Source organism: Xiphias gladius, chromosome 6 (assembly GCF_016859285.1).
Source record: "Xiphias gladius isolate SHS-SW01 ecotype Sanya breed wild chromosome 6, ASM1685928v1, whole genome shotgun sequence".
Taxonomy (NCBI): Eukaryota; Metazoa; Chordata; class Actinopteri; order Istiophoriformes; family Xiphiidae; genus Xiphias; species Xiphias gladius.
The window spans coordinates 16,754,933-16,771,883 of NC_053405.1; the positions used below are offsets into that span (position 1 = coordinate 16,754,933).

The 16,951-nt window shown below is 40.8% G+C and overlaps 1 protein-coding gene across 1 annotated transcript in view; it reads left to right on the forward strand.

The window, feature by feature from the left end:
• The window catches only part of LOC120790563 (voltage-dependent R-type calcium channel subunit alpha-1E), a 100,424-nt gene that overhangs the window by 24,540 nt on the left and 58,933 nt on the right, over positions 1 to 16,951 (forward strand). Inside the window, exon 3 of the mRNA XM_040128225.1 lies at positions 9,462 to 9,728. Coding sequence (XP_039984159.1) covers positions 9,462 to 9,728 — 267 coding nt within the window. The remainder of the gene's footprint in view (positions 1 to 9,461; positions 9,729 to 16,951) is intronic.

Below are 16,951 nucleotides of genomic sequence, written 5' to 3' on the forward strand. Positions count from 1 at the left end.
CTTAATGGCACAAGATTTGATCCAAGTTGAAGCAAAAAGAAGTCACTTAAAAAACACTCTCAAATGCACTGGGAGCGTTTTGTTAGGACAAACATTAGACAACAACCAAATCCAAGTCTGTAAAATGGTTGTTTTACCTCAGGATTATTTGTAAGCACAGTAGTAAAAAAGGCTTATATGTTCATATATGTTGAGTTTCGAATTGTACATCTAAAAGCCAAACTCTTATATTTGAGCATTTGAATTCAATAGAACTTCAGTTGTATATGGGAATATAATTGTAATTTAAATGATTAAAAATCCCAGATTGGATGTTTATAAACTGTAATTAGTTGAGCTTTATTTGGAGAGTTTAATTGACTCATTGTCTTAATGCTGTTTTTTAAAGATTTTTCCACCCACAATAATTATTAGGTTGAATACTAATATGCTCACCCTAACAAAGACTGCATTGCAGTGTTTCTTATGTTCGGCTCAACTTCCCCGGTCTTCAAAACCTGTGTAAAGCCTGTGTGAATTAATTTCCCAAACACATCAGGTCATTGTGAGGCTAAACCTCTTCAAGTCTATACGTTCTCAACAGTGGATGCAGTGCATGCTTTTGAAATTTACTGAAAGCAGTCACAGCTAATTTCACAAAATCCTAAAACGCTTGCCTTCATCTTTTTAAATTAAGTTGCTTAAATTAATGGGGCATCTCAGACAGCTGTATACAGGTCAGTTTGTTTTGTTATCTGGTTGATAACTGCAGCAGGTTTTTCACTGCCCAACTGTTGCTTTGACCACTCTAAACTTGCAATATGGTGGAAACCAGGCTAACAGCATGCTGGTGGACAGAGTCGTTTGTCTGGTGACAACAACCATAACTCAGCTCCCTGTGGGGAACAATGATTTATTTGGGTTATTCTATGAAGTCTGGGGTTACAGTGGCAGATTCACGAGGCTGAGAATAGGGGGCATGTCAGTTCAGTTGCTAGGAAACAAGGAGGAGGAAGACAACAGTGGATAGCAGAAATCTGGGTTGGGTAGAGAGAGTGACGGGTAAGGGAGCTGGAGAGAGAGAGGAGGGTGAGAGAGAGAGAGTAAGCCAGAGAGAGAGAGCAAGAGACACAGAGAAATCGTGCCGCAGGGTAAATGTGTTTCATCCTATTTCCTTCGGGCGCTGATCAAGGCCAGGAAAGAATTCAACAGTGTTTCTATTTTCATTCTGTGTTATTACAGAGAGATGACTGTTGATTCCGCCAAACCCACTTGTAATTAGTCCTGCCTCTATGATCAAAAACACTTTTCCAATGTAAAGCCCAGAAATTCAAATGGTGGCTGAGCTTGTACAGCTCATCACTAACACACACCCAGATACAGACATACACACACACACAAATGTCCTCTCATGTTCCAACCATTACCATCTCAATGAAGCTAAATATAGTCCAATCTCCTGGCCCCTTCATCTCGCCACATCAATAGGTCTGGCTTTGTCGTCTGTCTGTCCTTCTGTGTTTTGCCCTGTGCTTTTTTGTGTCATGTTGAAATCTGGGCCCAGGCCGATGGCACACTGACCCAGCACAGCGGTTATTTTTGGGGAACTTATATGTGTTTTTGTAGGTTTGAGCCTCACTCAGTAGACAAGCTAATTAATTTGAACATGACTTTTGACACATACCGACAGTACGTTTAATAATATCCAAAAAGATACATTTTTAGTGGTAAGGCGTGTTTAATTTCATGACTTAAAAATATTATATCATTATCTCAATACATTTGTAGCAGTGGCTTCAAACACATGTTCATCAAAGTGTCCAACTGTGCGCTATACGCGTTTCCATTGGAAACAAGGGAAGTAGTCCTTCAATTTCAACAATTGTATCATTACGTTTGCCAGTATGGTTACGTTTTCACCCATATTAATTCTTTGTACAGACATTCAGCAACATACATTAGCTGTGCCAGCAGACTGTGTGAACAGATTGTTTTTGTGATGATGCAGTTCTGCATTCTCAATCAGTCCATGATTGTCTGAGGAATAATCTGCAAAAACAGACTTGATTTCAGTCCAAACATAATGACATCTTTCCAAATTTAAAAAAAATCTCATTAAATTCAGTTTAACATTGAACTGATTGAAAGGATGTGATGATGGTATAATGGCAAGATAACAGCTAAAAGACAACAGTTCAGAATTTGGCAATGTTTTCACACCTTTTGCAGCTCTTTATGGTACAGTTTGTGGCCAGGGAAAAACACACATTTCCCTGTGTGATTAGCAGAGTTTAACCCTCTCATTATTTCATATGTATTTTGGTGAACATTGTGCAAATAACAGGAGGAAATATCACATCAAATCACATCACATCACATCACATCACATCACATCACATCACATCACAACACTCCTCATTCTGTTCTGGGTTTTGTGTGTGGCCCCGAAGAGCAGGTGCAAATTTACACAGGTATGAGAAAAGCCTGTGGTGGGTGGGTGGGTGGGGGGGATTTAATCAAGTAGTATTCTTCAGAGACCAGCACTGAGAGGAAGAGAGCAGTAACTGATAATAAATAAATGAACACAATATCTGACTGTGTTAGAACACCAAACAAAGAGCAGACAGGGAGTTAAGGCTCTGTGGTCATTAATCCTAAACTTGAAGTTGAATTTGATGTTCATTGAGCTGCTGCCGCTCCATGGCTGTGACAAAGGGACTCTTAGGAAACATATAATGCATTTTCAAAAGCATGCACTCAGCTATATTGCATTAGCTCACTAGTGAATCTCAAGTTGAAATTTTACTTCAATCACCACAAAACTACAAACCCTCTTTGTTTGGTGATTAGTTTGATAAAACAGTGAGATGTTGTGTTCATTTTCCAATGCCACACTCTTTCAAACAATCTTGAAATTTTTCCCTACATTATTGTGGTGCCCCTATTCTGCTGTCAAGTTTTTCTTTCCCACCACAACCTTCCTGTTTCATTGCATCTGCTGGACTGGAACTTTCTGAGAGGTGGATATGCAAAATGGTTCCTTGCAAACTGTATGAAGTTAAATGGGTAAATCCCCACAGTTGTCCCCCTGTTATTTGTCCTCCCTTAAATACATGTGCATAAAGGATGCATTGTACCCCAGATGACACTCAAGCTGAGCTTCAAGGTGTTGCCTGGAATGAGGCACAAAAGATTTAGTAAAACTGGTCTGTTCCTCTAAAGTTCCCTGTGTTTTGAGGTTGTACTCTTATGTTTGTTTATGTTTATTATATATTTTTAAGCACAGTTGTTGCAACAAATATGGGTAAGACCACTTTGTTGCTCACATCTTCGGCAGTATGTGTAAGATGGTCAACATCATCTCTTCAAGGATGTCTTGTTGCTATAGAAACTATTGTGGCGGTGACAGCTCGAAAACAATTTCATGTTAGGTTAGTCTGTCAATAGTCACTAAACTTTCAAGCAAACAATATCTCCTCGAATACACAGTTTAAACAATGGATAATGGGATAAAATAAATAAAAGTGGCAAAAATAAGCACTCTTAAACAATTATGAAACTCTTAAAGGATGTTGACGTGTTATGATTTTTCTGCCTCTGTGTGTGTTTTGACCTGCTCTTTTATACCTGCACAATTAAAGCCCCTCCCATGGCTGTCGACAAGCGCGTTCTCCACACTGATGAAAATGTGTTGACACGTCTAACTCAGACAGACACAGAGATTCCTTATGACGTCTCTGTCTGTCTCACAGCACTGAGGAAATAATGTCTTCTCTGTGCTACTCACTACAGTAGCTGCCGGCACTTTCACTCTTCCAATTACAGTACTTGTCATTTAGTCAATAATTAATTTTTCATTTTCCTTTGTTAATTACAGTTCACCTAACTGACTTGGTTTCAAATTAAAGTGCTGCTATAGGAACAAAAATTGGAAACACGTACATAAATAGCCCAAGTAAATCATTTAGTATTAGTTCCATTCAGAATATGTTAAACTTGTTATATAATTAAAGCTATGTAAAATCGTTATCATTTTGTCATCCAAGAACTAAAGATGCATACTATTACAGTTTCAGCTTTTAATTTAAACTGTTTTAAACAGGACATTTTGTAGGAGTGGGTATTCCTTTATCCTACACCGGAGACCTTATTTTTTGTCATGTAGAGCTATATTCATAAACTGTTCTTATTATTTGTCTTGCACTTCTCTTTTGCATCACCTAAATTTTGTAATCTAGCATTTAGTGCTTTATTGAGGAAACGATGTAGGGAGCTGAAGATGTTTACATTTAACAACCAAACGTGTTAAATAAACACACGTGCGCTGAATTCACAAGTGGGTTTTAACATGATTGTTTTTTCCCTCAGGGCAAGTAGCTAATTTAATTACAAGACTATTAAGCAAAGAGAAGGATAATGACCAGGTTTCAGATACAAGCCCGTCAGGTATCCCCGTTCACGTGCTCCATTTTTGAATTGAAAGCTTTGTCCACACCTCAGTCCTGTGGCGCTAAGTCCCATTACCAGAGCAGGAACTGTCAACATGCTGTCATGACAGCAGGTAACCGTGGTAACCCTGGGCCCCTCAGCTAGATTTTTGCAAGATAGACATCTCTTACAGCTAACAGAAGATTTTCAGACCTTAACAGCACGTCTGCAATGTGAAATTAAATGCCAGTATTACATGCCAGTATTTATACTCGAAAACTTCGGTATTGTGGTTATTGTTCTTCAGTTTAATTTGTCTACGTAATCTGTTTTTGATACAGTCGACCACAGTCTAGTCCAAAAGTTTGATAGAATTTTCAGCTTTTACAATAGAATATTTTACGGTTTCTATAAAGTTTTAAAAATACTTTCTTTCACCTCTCTGAGAAAGATCTTTAGTTCTTTTTGGATTTCTCACAGTTCTCTCGGCTCTGTTTTGAATTATTAGTTTATTCTGTTAAATCTTACAGGTCTTTCAGATGTCTTAAAAGATGTTCTCTCTCCTTTATAACCATCACCTTTAAGCTGTAGTCTTTTTACGTATTGAAAATTTAACGCTGGAGTGCGGGACTTTTACATGTCAGTGAACATCTGTGACATTCAAGCCCTTGCCAAACAAGTTCACACAATGCTGATTAAGCGTATCAATGCCAGGTAAATCTCTCTGTATTCTGCAGTATGCCAGAGTTATAAATCTGGTGTCTTTGGAGACATTCCCGCGCTGCACGCCGGTAGCAATGCATTTTGCATCAACCAGCAAGCCTGCCAGAGCTGAAGAGGGGAGCAACCGTAGCGATGGAGACGGATTAGGCTACAGCTTCTAGGAGTATGGTGGAAAAACCTAGGAAGAGGAAGGATTCAGAGGTAGGGTTACAGTCTAAAAAAGAACGCGATCAACGGCGAAGACAAAACACTTATTACCGTTGCTGCGGCTTTTCTGGTGATTGACATATCACCAGATCCTTTTATTGTAGCTTCAGTATCCAACATCTTGAGTTATATCATTTCGAACATAATCCGTTTGTTTTGACACCTTTAAAACAAATTGTTACTTTTTAATAAGGTATATTTTATAAAGGGTTTATAAGCTGTAACTAATGACCTTATTAATGGCTAATAAATCATTTACTAATGCTGTATTTTTTTATGATGAACATTTTATTGAAAGTTTGAACAAGGGAACAAATACAAACCAGGATCAATTCATTTAATAGCAGACCTGTCGGAAATAAACATCCATATACACATGCATTCCTCCAGGGACTCCAGGGTAGTATCCATTTAGCAGTGGTAAAAGCCACAATAATCCATCTCCTTTCAAAGGAAGAGCAGTCAGAGTTGTTAGGTTTACTAATGCTTTATTGATCAGTTATAAGATCCTAATGAGAACATCACTTGCTTTATCTTTCAGATAACTTTGTAGTTCATCAAGAAGATCCTTCCAATGGACTGTTTGAGCACTTTAGTACCTAGTGCCAAAGTCTATGAACAACTGCAAATTTGATGAATTGTTGGGAGAAAAAAAAACTGATTTAAAAAAACCCCTGTTATTAAAGATTAATGAACATTTGTAACTGCATGACTTATTAGAAATTGATGAACCCGTGAGCATTTATTAATGAATGGCTAATATTTATGATCAAATAGGATAAACAACAGCCAAAGGGATTTTTTATTACATCCTGACGTTCAAAAAGTTGCTATTGGCTTCCAAATGATGTATGATGCATAAATAAAGCTATTAGTTAAAACTAATAAGCTCTTTACATAGGCTGCTGTATCAGAAAGTGGTACCAAGTAACCTTAGGGCCAGTGGTCTCAATGTAAACCTTTTTTGTTTGTTTGTTGGTTTTATTGTGCTCTAATCGAAGCAGGAGTGATTGGTCAGAGTCCTTATAACTGTTACTTTGATTCAACAAGGTGTTTTTTTTTAATTAGAGAAAAAAAACTTGATTTAAAACATAATCTAAAACATAGAGAAGTTCTTGCTCTCAGCCTTTTTACAGGAAAGAACTGTCATCCACCCTAATCATCCCTATTGCTAAAACCTAATTACCATAATTCACCCCTCAACTCTGAGTCAAGAAAGCTGTGACTGCTGCGGCACGCTCTCATACTGGCAGAAAACAATGTAATGGTATCGCTTGCTCGCTGCTGCGTGGAGGAAGTGGAAAATGTAACATTTCTGTCACACAGAGCCGAGACTGACATGACAAAAGCAAGTGAAATGTGACTTTTCTAGAGCAGTGTTTTTGCCGGATAACTGGAGGAGACTGAAAAGTTGTACAACTCTTCTCACCGTGCATAATGAGAGTGACGTGAGATTTCTGTCTGTTGTGTGCTCTATTTTTAATGCCCATAATGTGATGGCGCACTAATGAGTTATAGGCCACACTACAGTGATCACTGCCTTCGTGATACCGCCATCACTAAATACCCATCAGTGTCAGCCTTGTGGTAAATTCACTCCCATTGTTCTTCCTTCCTTTGTCTTCAGTCCCCATCACTATCACTTTACTATCTCAGTTTAAAAAATTAAATGATGGTGGCTGGTGAATTTTACTTTCCAGTGACTCTCTCAGCTTGATGCTCTTTAAGAGTAAAGGCTTTCATTCAGGCGTTGTGATACATCTTGCTTCATATATTTTAGGCGGGGGGCTTTTTTGTGCAGAGCTCCCGTCCCAAAAATTGCCTCATTTGAAGAATAAGGCAGCAATAAGCACTGCATTTGTTGGGGACTATAAATGTGACGCATTAATACACATTTAGTCTGGTAGTGAGCAATTGCAGCAGGACAGTGTGTGTGGGATTGACTAACAATAAACCATAGCGTTATAATGATAATCATGATAATGAAGAAACATGTCACCCAATGCCAAAGATGTGGCTCATTGATTATTTAAAATATTAACATGAGATAAACATTGTTACATATAGAGAGAAGCAACGCAAACAGTTGTACTGTATGTATTTACAAAAGGTCCCCGGTTAGACTTTTACTTTAAGCTTAGAACAAACAAATTCGCAGATTACACAGATTCAGGGTGTAAATAACAGAACAGATAAAACAGACTGTGTGCATGTGTGTCTGTTTGTACTGTATGTATTACACTTGACTATGCAGAGACATACAGAGACATAGAGTGCAAGTATATACAATGCAGCATGTAGGCGTACGTGTATGTGACAATTGGATCTATTCAAAATTGTGTTTTTACATGTTTTCAATAGTTTTTTTGTTGTTATAACGACAATGGATGTCTGTGGCACAGAGAAATAAAATTGATCAGTCTTTGACTACACAGACGGTACTTGTTAGTCGAGTCAGTGCATTGAGATTTGTTGACAACAAAAGAAAATCGCCAGAATGATCCTTTTATTGCTTCCTCTAGGCCTGTAGTCTTGTTTCTCATATCTGACAGCGTGCATTGCGCCCTGCCCCCCCTACGCGCCCACCCCCTTCATTGTAAAAAAAATCTCCCATCCTCATGGGAGCAGATGTGATCACTTCCAGCCAGCGCACAGCAGCACGACCCCCCCCCCCCCCCCTCGCCGCCGTGCCTTGCAGTAGTAGGTTGTGAACCCAGTAGTTGGCCAGAGATGCCGTCCTCCTCCTGAGTGTCTTTGCCGGGCTGGGTGTTCCACAACTGCTGCTTGCTCCCCTCCAGACCTGATACGTGACCAGCATCCGCTTTTCTCGCCCTGAGGTGTGACCGTGCAAGGTGAACGACACAAGTCAGAGCGAACATCACGGCGTGGCCCCTCTTCAAGCTGTAGCTCACCAGTCACACAGGAAGCCGTTGTGATCCCACAGTACAACTTTAACATTTTATACGCATTTCACGCCCATTTAAATGAAAAGCATAAGGTCGGTGTTGGCTGTAAATTAATAGTTGTAATAAACAGGTTTACGCGCTGTCTAATGTTGAATGTAGTTGGTTTACATAAGCTTCACTCATCATAATGGAAGCAGTTGCATCTAATAACTGTTTTCATTACATTGGGACTTTATCAATTCCATGCACGACTTCCATGTTTTTCCCTTCCCCTGTTTTTCTGTCAACACACGGTTTGTTGACTAGATCTGCGCGTCTCAAACTGCACGGGGAGGGTTGGACAGAGGTTAGGAGAGGTGTGTTGATCCTGTCGCATTAGGAGACACTGTTGTCCTCTCTCCTCCTGCTCTTGCCGTGCGGGGAGAAGGAGGATGCTTCCTTCACTATCCCACTGCGGACAAGGCGGATTGAGGAATTGTCCCCCTCCCGGTGTGACACGTAGCCGAGTTTTGTTATCGTTGTTCCGGGGAGAAATGTTGTGGAAAATGCCAAAGTTTCCACCACCCCCACCCGGCCCCCCACCCCCCGCCGGGCTCTTACACATGCAGTAGGATAGTGCTCTTGTGGTAGGTAGTGAAAAGAGAAGAGGAGAGAGGAGACGGGAGTGATGTGCTCCGGATTAGTCAGTGCACTGATGCTAGTTTATTTAAACATCCATGGATCAACCTGCTCTTCTCCTTTTCGCTCATTGGGACTGAGGATGGCTGAAGACGTGACCTGTTGCAGCTTTTCTCTTTTCTCATTTTAGTGTTTGGATGGATAAAACTCTGCAAAATGAATCCGTTTTCACAGCTTCATTTCAGCCGACTTATTACTTAAATAGAGCGGAATTGAATGACTTTTTTGGATTTGTTTCCTTTTTTACGCAGAGCGCACTTGATAGGGGGATCGACGTGCTGCTTTGACTCGGCTGCTCACCGAACCGACTGGACGAAAATCCGTGAATGTGTTGACCTGATTTTGAAGTTTGAGGACAGTGAAAGCGGCGTTTTTTGCGAATAGAAGTGACGATGGACTAAAACTGGTCGGGATCTCGCCACTCCGCCGTGGTCGCACCGAGCGCAGCACCGCACCCTGCTTTCTAGGAGACTGTAACCTCCTTTTTCCTCGTCTCCTGTCTTACCCTGTCTCCCCTCCCGTGTGGTTTGCTTTTGACAGAATGGCCCGGTTTGGAGACGACGTCCCGGGCTTACTGAGCTCGGGGGATGGAGGGTCCGAGCGCAACCGGAACCGCGATGGGGCGGCTGTGTCCACAGGTGGCATCTCCCCAGCCTTCAAGCAGACCAAAGCACAGCGTGCCCGCACCATGGCCTTGTACAACCCCATCCCGGTCAGGGAGAACTGCTTCACCGTCAACAGGTCCCTTTTCATCTTTGGCGAGGACAACGTGGTCAGGAAGTACGCCAAGAAAATCATTGAGTGGCCATATCCTTTTCTGCTTCATGGTGAAAATGAAGCGGCTGAGGTGTGAAATATACAAACACACACTCATCCAATATGTACAAGGAGTCATGTAGGAGTAAAGTACACAAGGTTGGTGAACTGTCTTCCGATTGGTCAACAGACATACACGCAGCATTTTTTCATAATCTGTTTATGGCCCCCAAAAACCGAATACAATTTCCTCATATTTCCACAAGTGTACAGAGTTTCACAGAATGATCAAGTCCTTAAACAGTCAGATTCTCCTTAGCGTTTTGCCCTTAGTTTCTCTGTGAAATGGAGAATCTGTGGGGAATTTCAGCACCATGGACAGAACACATAGGACTATACATGAGAAATTCAACCACCGCCACCACCACCACATAAAACACGCTTACACACGCGATCTGAGTTCAGTTTGGAAATTGTTTGAGTGATAACCTTTTTTGGTCCATTAATTGATTGGTTGAATGATTGAGATAAAATCCAATACAGTACCAGTGTCCAGTACTGCAACAGGATATTAGGAACTGGGAACACGATAAAACGGCATGATAAAACAAGCACTAAATCTGACCGTCTTTGTGTGCCAATAATTCAAAAGTGGATGAAATTTGATATAGGTTTGATACAGGTTATTAAAATAGCTTTATCTGGATGAAAAATACTGCAGAAAAGGAGGAGCTGTCAGTGGAAAGTGGATTAGAGGAACAGAGAGGAGTTTCTCTGTGTCTGTCTGTAAATTTTTTCTGTCAGCAAAAGGCTATGAAAACCTACTGTTGCCATCATACTTGCTGTCTCTCCTGATGTTTTAAGTACATATCACAGTCACAGTACATATATCAAACTCAAGTAGAGCTGCTATGATTGGTCAATTAATCATTTAGTTGATGGACATAAAATTAATCGGCAACTATTTTGATAATTGATAAATCATTTTGTAATTTTTTAAGCAAAAATGCTAAATATTCTCTGGTTCCAGCTTCTCCAATGTGAGGATTTGCTGCTTTTCTCTGTTTTATATCACTGCAGACTGAAAATATTTGGGTTTTGGACTGCTGATCGGACAAAACAAGACATTGGGAGACGCCTCATTGGACTTTGGGAAACGGTGATAAGCATTTTTTGTACTGTTATACATTGCGTTGCAGCCCTAACTAGCCGTAGCCCTATCTATGTTACATAGCACTTATATTATTTTTCAGTTGTGCTGTTACATGAATGATTATTTGGCTGCTTTCCCAACCCTAATGACTCGCTCTTCTATCACTGAAAAGGGAGAGACTGTATTTCCTTTGCTTGTTGCTGAGGAGGACGACCACACACAAATGTCCATCGGTGGCGTGTTTGTGCTGCTAGTGTGCAGCTCACCAGGTGTCTGGGCCAGGTGTGGCCTCTTCACTCCTATTGTTCCGCTCCATTCAGCAGCTTCCCGCACCGACTGACTGGCTCGCTGCTGATTTTGAAAAACCCAGTAAATAGAATGACTGTGCTTCTATTGTTGATCGCTGTCTATTGTCGTTTTCTCTGGGTTCGCCCATCCATTGAGGTGATTAAAAATAGAAACGGGATGAATTTCAATCAACACCTGAGAAAAAAAAGTTTGAAGTGTGTGTGTGTGTGTGTGTGTGTGTGTGTGTGTGTGTGTGTGTGTGTGTGTGTGTGTGTGTGTGTGTGTGTGTGTGTGTGTGTTGGTTATCGTATTACAGATATTTCAGGCCTCTGGTGGTTGGGGCATTACCAGTAATGATGTTATAACAGCACCTACAGGCACGTATACTCTGGGGCAGGAACACAGTTGGCTTTAAATCAAAATATCGTGTGTTCTGTAGTGACCAGAAGGTAAAGAGGCAGACTGAACAAACTCCAGGTTTATGTGCTGTTGTGGAGGGAGTGTCTCATTACATCTAATGAGCTCTACTGTATCTGATTATCAGACATTAACAGGAATTATATGTAATGATGTCTGATCTTTGTGTCATGTGCTATTACAACTAGTCATTACTCATTGAGTCATACTGTATTATATTGTTTGCTAATATGGTTTTGAAGGGAGTGATGCTGAGCTGAAGGATGCTGTGTTCTGGTCAATATCCACTGTGGCTGTGATGAGTGAGCTCAATCCACTGCGCTGCATGTGAATCGTTTTTTGAGTGTAGCAAATACGCAAGTGAGCACAAATATTAACACATACTGTACATGTCAAGACATATAAACGTGTGATCATACTTGCGAGGACCGTCCTTGACAGAGTGCATTCTGCAGCCCTTATCCTAACATTTACTGTCCTTAGTCCTTCAAGTACCAGAAGTATCATAAGCAAACTGTACTTAAAGGAATATTTTGACATTGCGGGAAATATGTTTATTTGCTTTCTTGCTGATAGACTAAGATGAGAAGATCAATACCACTCGTATATCTGTTAAATATGAAGTTAGAGCCCGTTAGAGCCGATTATCTTAGCCTAGTATAAGGAGTAGAAATGGACGAAACAGTCCAAGGGTAAAAAAATCCACCTACCAGCACCTCTATAGCTCTGACATGTTATATCTCGTTTGTTCAATCTGAACAAAAATTGAAGTGTACAAACGCCAATTTATGGTTTTACAAGGGATTATATTCTGGACTATTTCTTGGCCAGGAGGAGTGACTTCCTAGAGTCTTGTTGTCTCTGTGAGGTTGCCCAGCAACCAGCATATGCTTCAGCCATGCCTTCCTCAGTGTGAAAAGCTCTGTATTTTATTTGCATGTCCTTTCGGATTCCAATTTCAACAAAGTTATTGCACACCATAAAGTCTTAGTGACAGGTGGGTAGGATCGAAAGCTCTTGACTTGGAAAGAAATCAAAGAAGTCTTGCACACTGTCCATTATTTGCCCTCATTTCATAAAGTGAGTGCAAGTAATGGACAGTGTGCAAGATTCTTCGTTTTCTTTCTATTCCCATGGACTTAGTGCTACCACTTAAAGGAGCACTTTCTATTTTTAATCCTAAAAGTCTTAACCCCTGAACAAACCTTTGAAGAAGTGAGGACCACCTAAAGGATCCTCACTTTCCAAAGATGTCATAACTCTGAGCTGCAACGATTAGTAGGTTGATCCATTAGCTGTTAGCTGACAGAAAATTTATCAGCAACTATTTTGATAGTCAAATGATCGTTTTAATAATTTTTTAAAGTAAAAATGGTAAACTTTTCCTGGTTTCAACTTCTCAAATGTCAGGATTTTATGCTGTCTTATGCAGTAGTATACCGAGTATCTTTGGGTTTTGGACTTTTCGTTAGAGAAGACATCCTGAGACATCCCCCTGGACTGTGAGAAACTGTAACAGACCTTTTCCACTATTTTCAGACATTTTGTCGACAAAACAATTCATTGAGAAAATAATTGCCAGATTAATCAATAATATAAGTAGTTGTTATTTGCGGCCCCACTCTCATTGTCTAAAACTCAAAGTGGTCCTGTCAGAGATAGAAGTACAAGGGTCCACACAGATGCACACACACAATCTCTGCAGGATAAAGGTCAGCCATGTGTTGGGAGCACAACTTGCTGCTGTCACCTCGCTGTAAGTGGCTCTTTTTTCTCTGAGTGCTCAGTTAACAGCAGATGATCAGTCCAGGAATTATCCAGTGGCTTCCGCGGTTGGGTGTGTAACACTGGAGCTAGAGAGGCTTGTGTGGGCTTACAAGAGCATATTAGACTTTGTTTTGACATTAGTTTGAGTACATATTCTCCCTTATATCCCTTTGTGCAAGTTCATGGGAGTAAGGGGTGATTAAATGGGTGTGCACATGTGTGTGTAAGTGTGACTGTCAGTCTACCTGCTAGAGGTGGCAGTCAACGGATGCTGATCGAGGCCTGGCTGGGAAGAGGCAGGGCTAATGAATCACACGGCCTGAATTTAGTGTGGCAGGCCTGGGGAGGACTGGCAGCTGCTCCCCCTGTCTGATCCCCACTGGGATCCACCGCAGCGGGAAGTTTCCCATTGTGAAAGTACGCCTCTAAATAGTTGACTGTTGAACTTAATAGAGTTTGTATCTTCAGGGCACAGAGGAATAACCATGTGAGAGTAAGACATGCATGCTGGTTGCCAGACTTAGTTTTTAGGTACAAAACAGACAATTAGACAATTTAGCTATTCACTGCTCTTTTTTATAAACAGTTTTAGACACATAGGTCTCACTCAGCACCCTAACCGGGATTTAAAATACACAGATTGGTAATATAATACAGTGAGCATTTTACATGGCGAATTTTGTGCATATGCCTCCAGAGTCAACTTAAACTTGAGAAAGACCATTAATTCCCCTTTAACTAAATTTCATCCTTGCATGAACAATGGAAATGGAAAATTACCAAGGAAATGACCCTTGTGTCCTGGTGGAGTTATGGTCCTGCTCTCATTTATTTCCAATTATAAAAACAGTTTTTCTGCTTATGGCTTGCTTTTTTTTTACCTCTTTAATGAGAGCAGACTTTAGAGGGAATGTAGCGGAAGGTGTGTTTGATACAGAAATCAGTTGAAACCATTCAGCTGACAGCATCTTTTTTCTTAACCATGTTTTCATAACAGCACAGGTTGAATTCTCAATAGAGACTAAAATTGTAGTGTATCAGTGTCTACATTCTCCAGGCTTAAAAAGAGCAGATTTCATTTTTTCCAAATGGAGATTACACCCTGGCTTTTCTCTCTTTTTGTATAATTAATGCTGTTCTCTGCCTATGACACACACTCAGAAACACACATGCTGCAGATATTTCACAGATTTCCAATAAACCTGGCTCAGATGCCCATGATTCATTTGGATTTTCACCTCCATGTAATAATAATCACAGGGGTTCGGACCTAATCTGGGTTTGAGCGTATTCACAGATGAGCAGGGCATCACATTCTGTCTCCATGTCTATTTTTACACGCATGTTTGAGGAATCGAGGCAGAGTTCCCGCGTCACTGTGACTCACAAGATTGCTCATGAGACGCCTTGCTGCTAAAGCTGGTAGATTATCCATGATCGACATCACACACCAGTTGACACCCAGGACAGCACTTAGAAGGGATGAATGTTTTTGTTAAAGATAGTTGTTGAGTGTGTACCCGATGGTGAACTCAACATTGAATTTTTACAGTGTTACATGGAGAAAAATTATTAAAATGTCTGCGGAAGTCAGGGAGCATCAGTTATACAGTATCAGACGTGACCCATTCGTTGTTTGGAGGCTATTGGGCAAATATGTCAGAACATTTTTGTAGTTACAGAGTATATGAATGCATCAAAAAGGCTGCAGAGGCTAAATACTCAATGAGTAATAACAATGAATAAAACGACTGTCTATATGTAAAGGATGTTGCTTGTTATGATAAGCCAGAGAGAAAAATCACCAACTTTGTGGTTACTCTTCTCCACTGCCCCCAAGTGGCCAAAAATCTGTTTTATTGCAGGTTTAAGGTGCTTCTAAAGTTGGTAAAGGCTGGTCACAGAAAAGAAATCATTCTTTGGCCACTCTTAGGCAGAGCAAGGAGAAAAAATGTTAAAAATGTTTTTTTAGTCTGCATTATGGTTTGAAACACTGCCTGGTGTTGACCTCACAGGGTCTCTGTAATAACTTTATATAGACAATACTGAATACTGGTGAACATCACACAATGACAAGACCCACAAAAACAACTATCACAACAGAACTGAAATATTCACATCACAAAAAAGATTAATACAATGAAAGAAACACATGTAAGAAGATAAAAACACACATGAATGTATCACTTTTACCTCTTGTATTTTTAGCAGTGAATACACTTTCAAATCTAGGACAAAGTCTAAACATTTTTCTAGGTAATGCCCCTGACAATAGTTCTGTTAAAAATGTAATTTATTTGAATGATACTAACCTTTCTATTGCTCTTTAAGATCTGTCATATAGTGGTTATAATTAGCACAAAATAAAGCTGTAGCCCCTGTGTGTGTGTGTGTGTGTGTGTGTGTGTGTGTGTGTGTGTGTGTGTGTGTGTGTGTGTGTGTGTGTGTGTGTGTGTGTGTGTGTTTGTAACAGAGATAGTTCAGCTGCCCAGTAACCCGTCTTATAGCATTGACTTTTGGCTCGAAGAGAAGCCTGTTGCCGTGGATACCTCTCTCCTCTCTCCTTCTATCTTCATTTTCTCTCTTTCTCCCCCTTTCCCCCCCCTTCCAGTTTGTTGTGTTTGCGGGAATGTGGGGTGTGGCGGCTTGCTGCTGCTTAGGGCTCTCGGTGAGGCTAAAGTGATGCCGGTTATTGTAGGGGAGAGCATCAAAAGATACACTTCACTTCTTGAAAAGATAAAAACAAACTTAAAAACAGCCTCTCAGATTGAGACTGATATTATATCACTAAGCCACTTTTTATAGTTTGTTTTGATGCTCATCATCTACTGGTTGGTGATGGCTGCTATGGTTTCCTTTTTTCGCAAAATCTCTAAGCAATTAACTTTCAACCACTGAGTCAATCTGTGGTGCAGCCAAGGTTTAAGTTGGAACCCCTGCAGGCTGGTGAATTTGCTCTGTTTATTTAGCTTCTCATCACTCACTTGTCCCTGAGCAACCCTGCTGGGTACAGCTGCCACCGCAACATCGATCTGTCCGGTGTCCGTTTTATTTGGTCGCATTGCCTCTTCCTCAGCCACCTATTTCGCAGGCTTCTGACTCTCGATGTAACCGTCATCTTCTCGTCCACTGATCACACTTCATCGCCATTACACTTGCTCCTGTTTCAGTCTTCCCTGTTGACTCTGCCTCCTCCTTTCTTCCGCTCTCCCTCCCTGTCTCTTCTCTGCAGATTTAAGCTCCCTTCCTTCCTACCTCTCCTGCACATAACCAGAAGAGAGGGGACTGCCCACGCAGAGCATTAGATAAAGAGCACATTGCTGGCTTAGCTCAGCACTAGAGCAGCAGGAGTTGAACTGACAACCATTACAGGTCCCATGGAACAGGATGTAAAGCTTGTAGAAAGAGTGACCCTGTTTATAGGATCACATCTCAGGCCTACCCAATCATCCCTCCTTGAAAAACCCTCTGTTGCCCCAGTGTGTGATTTTGTGTGTGTGTGTGTGTGTGTGTGTGTGTGTGTGTGTGTGTGTGTGTGTGTGTGTGTGTGTGTGTGTGTGTGTACATGTCTGCGTGTGTGTGTCTGTACATGTCTGCGTGTGTGTGTCTGTACATGTCTGCGTGTGTGTGTCTGTACATGTCTGCGTGT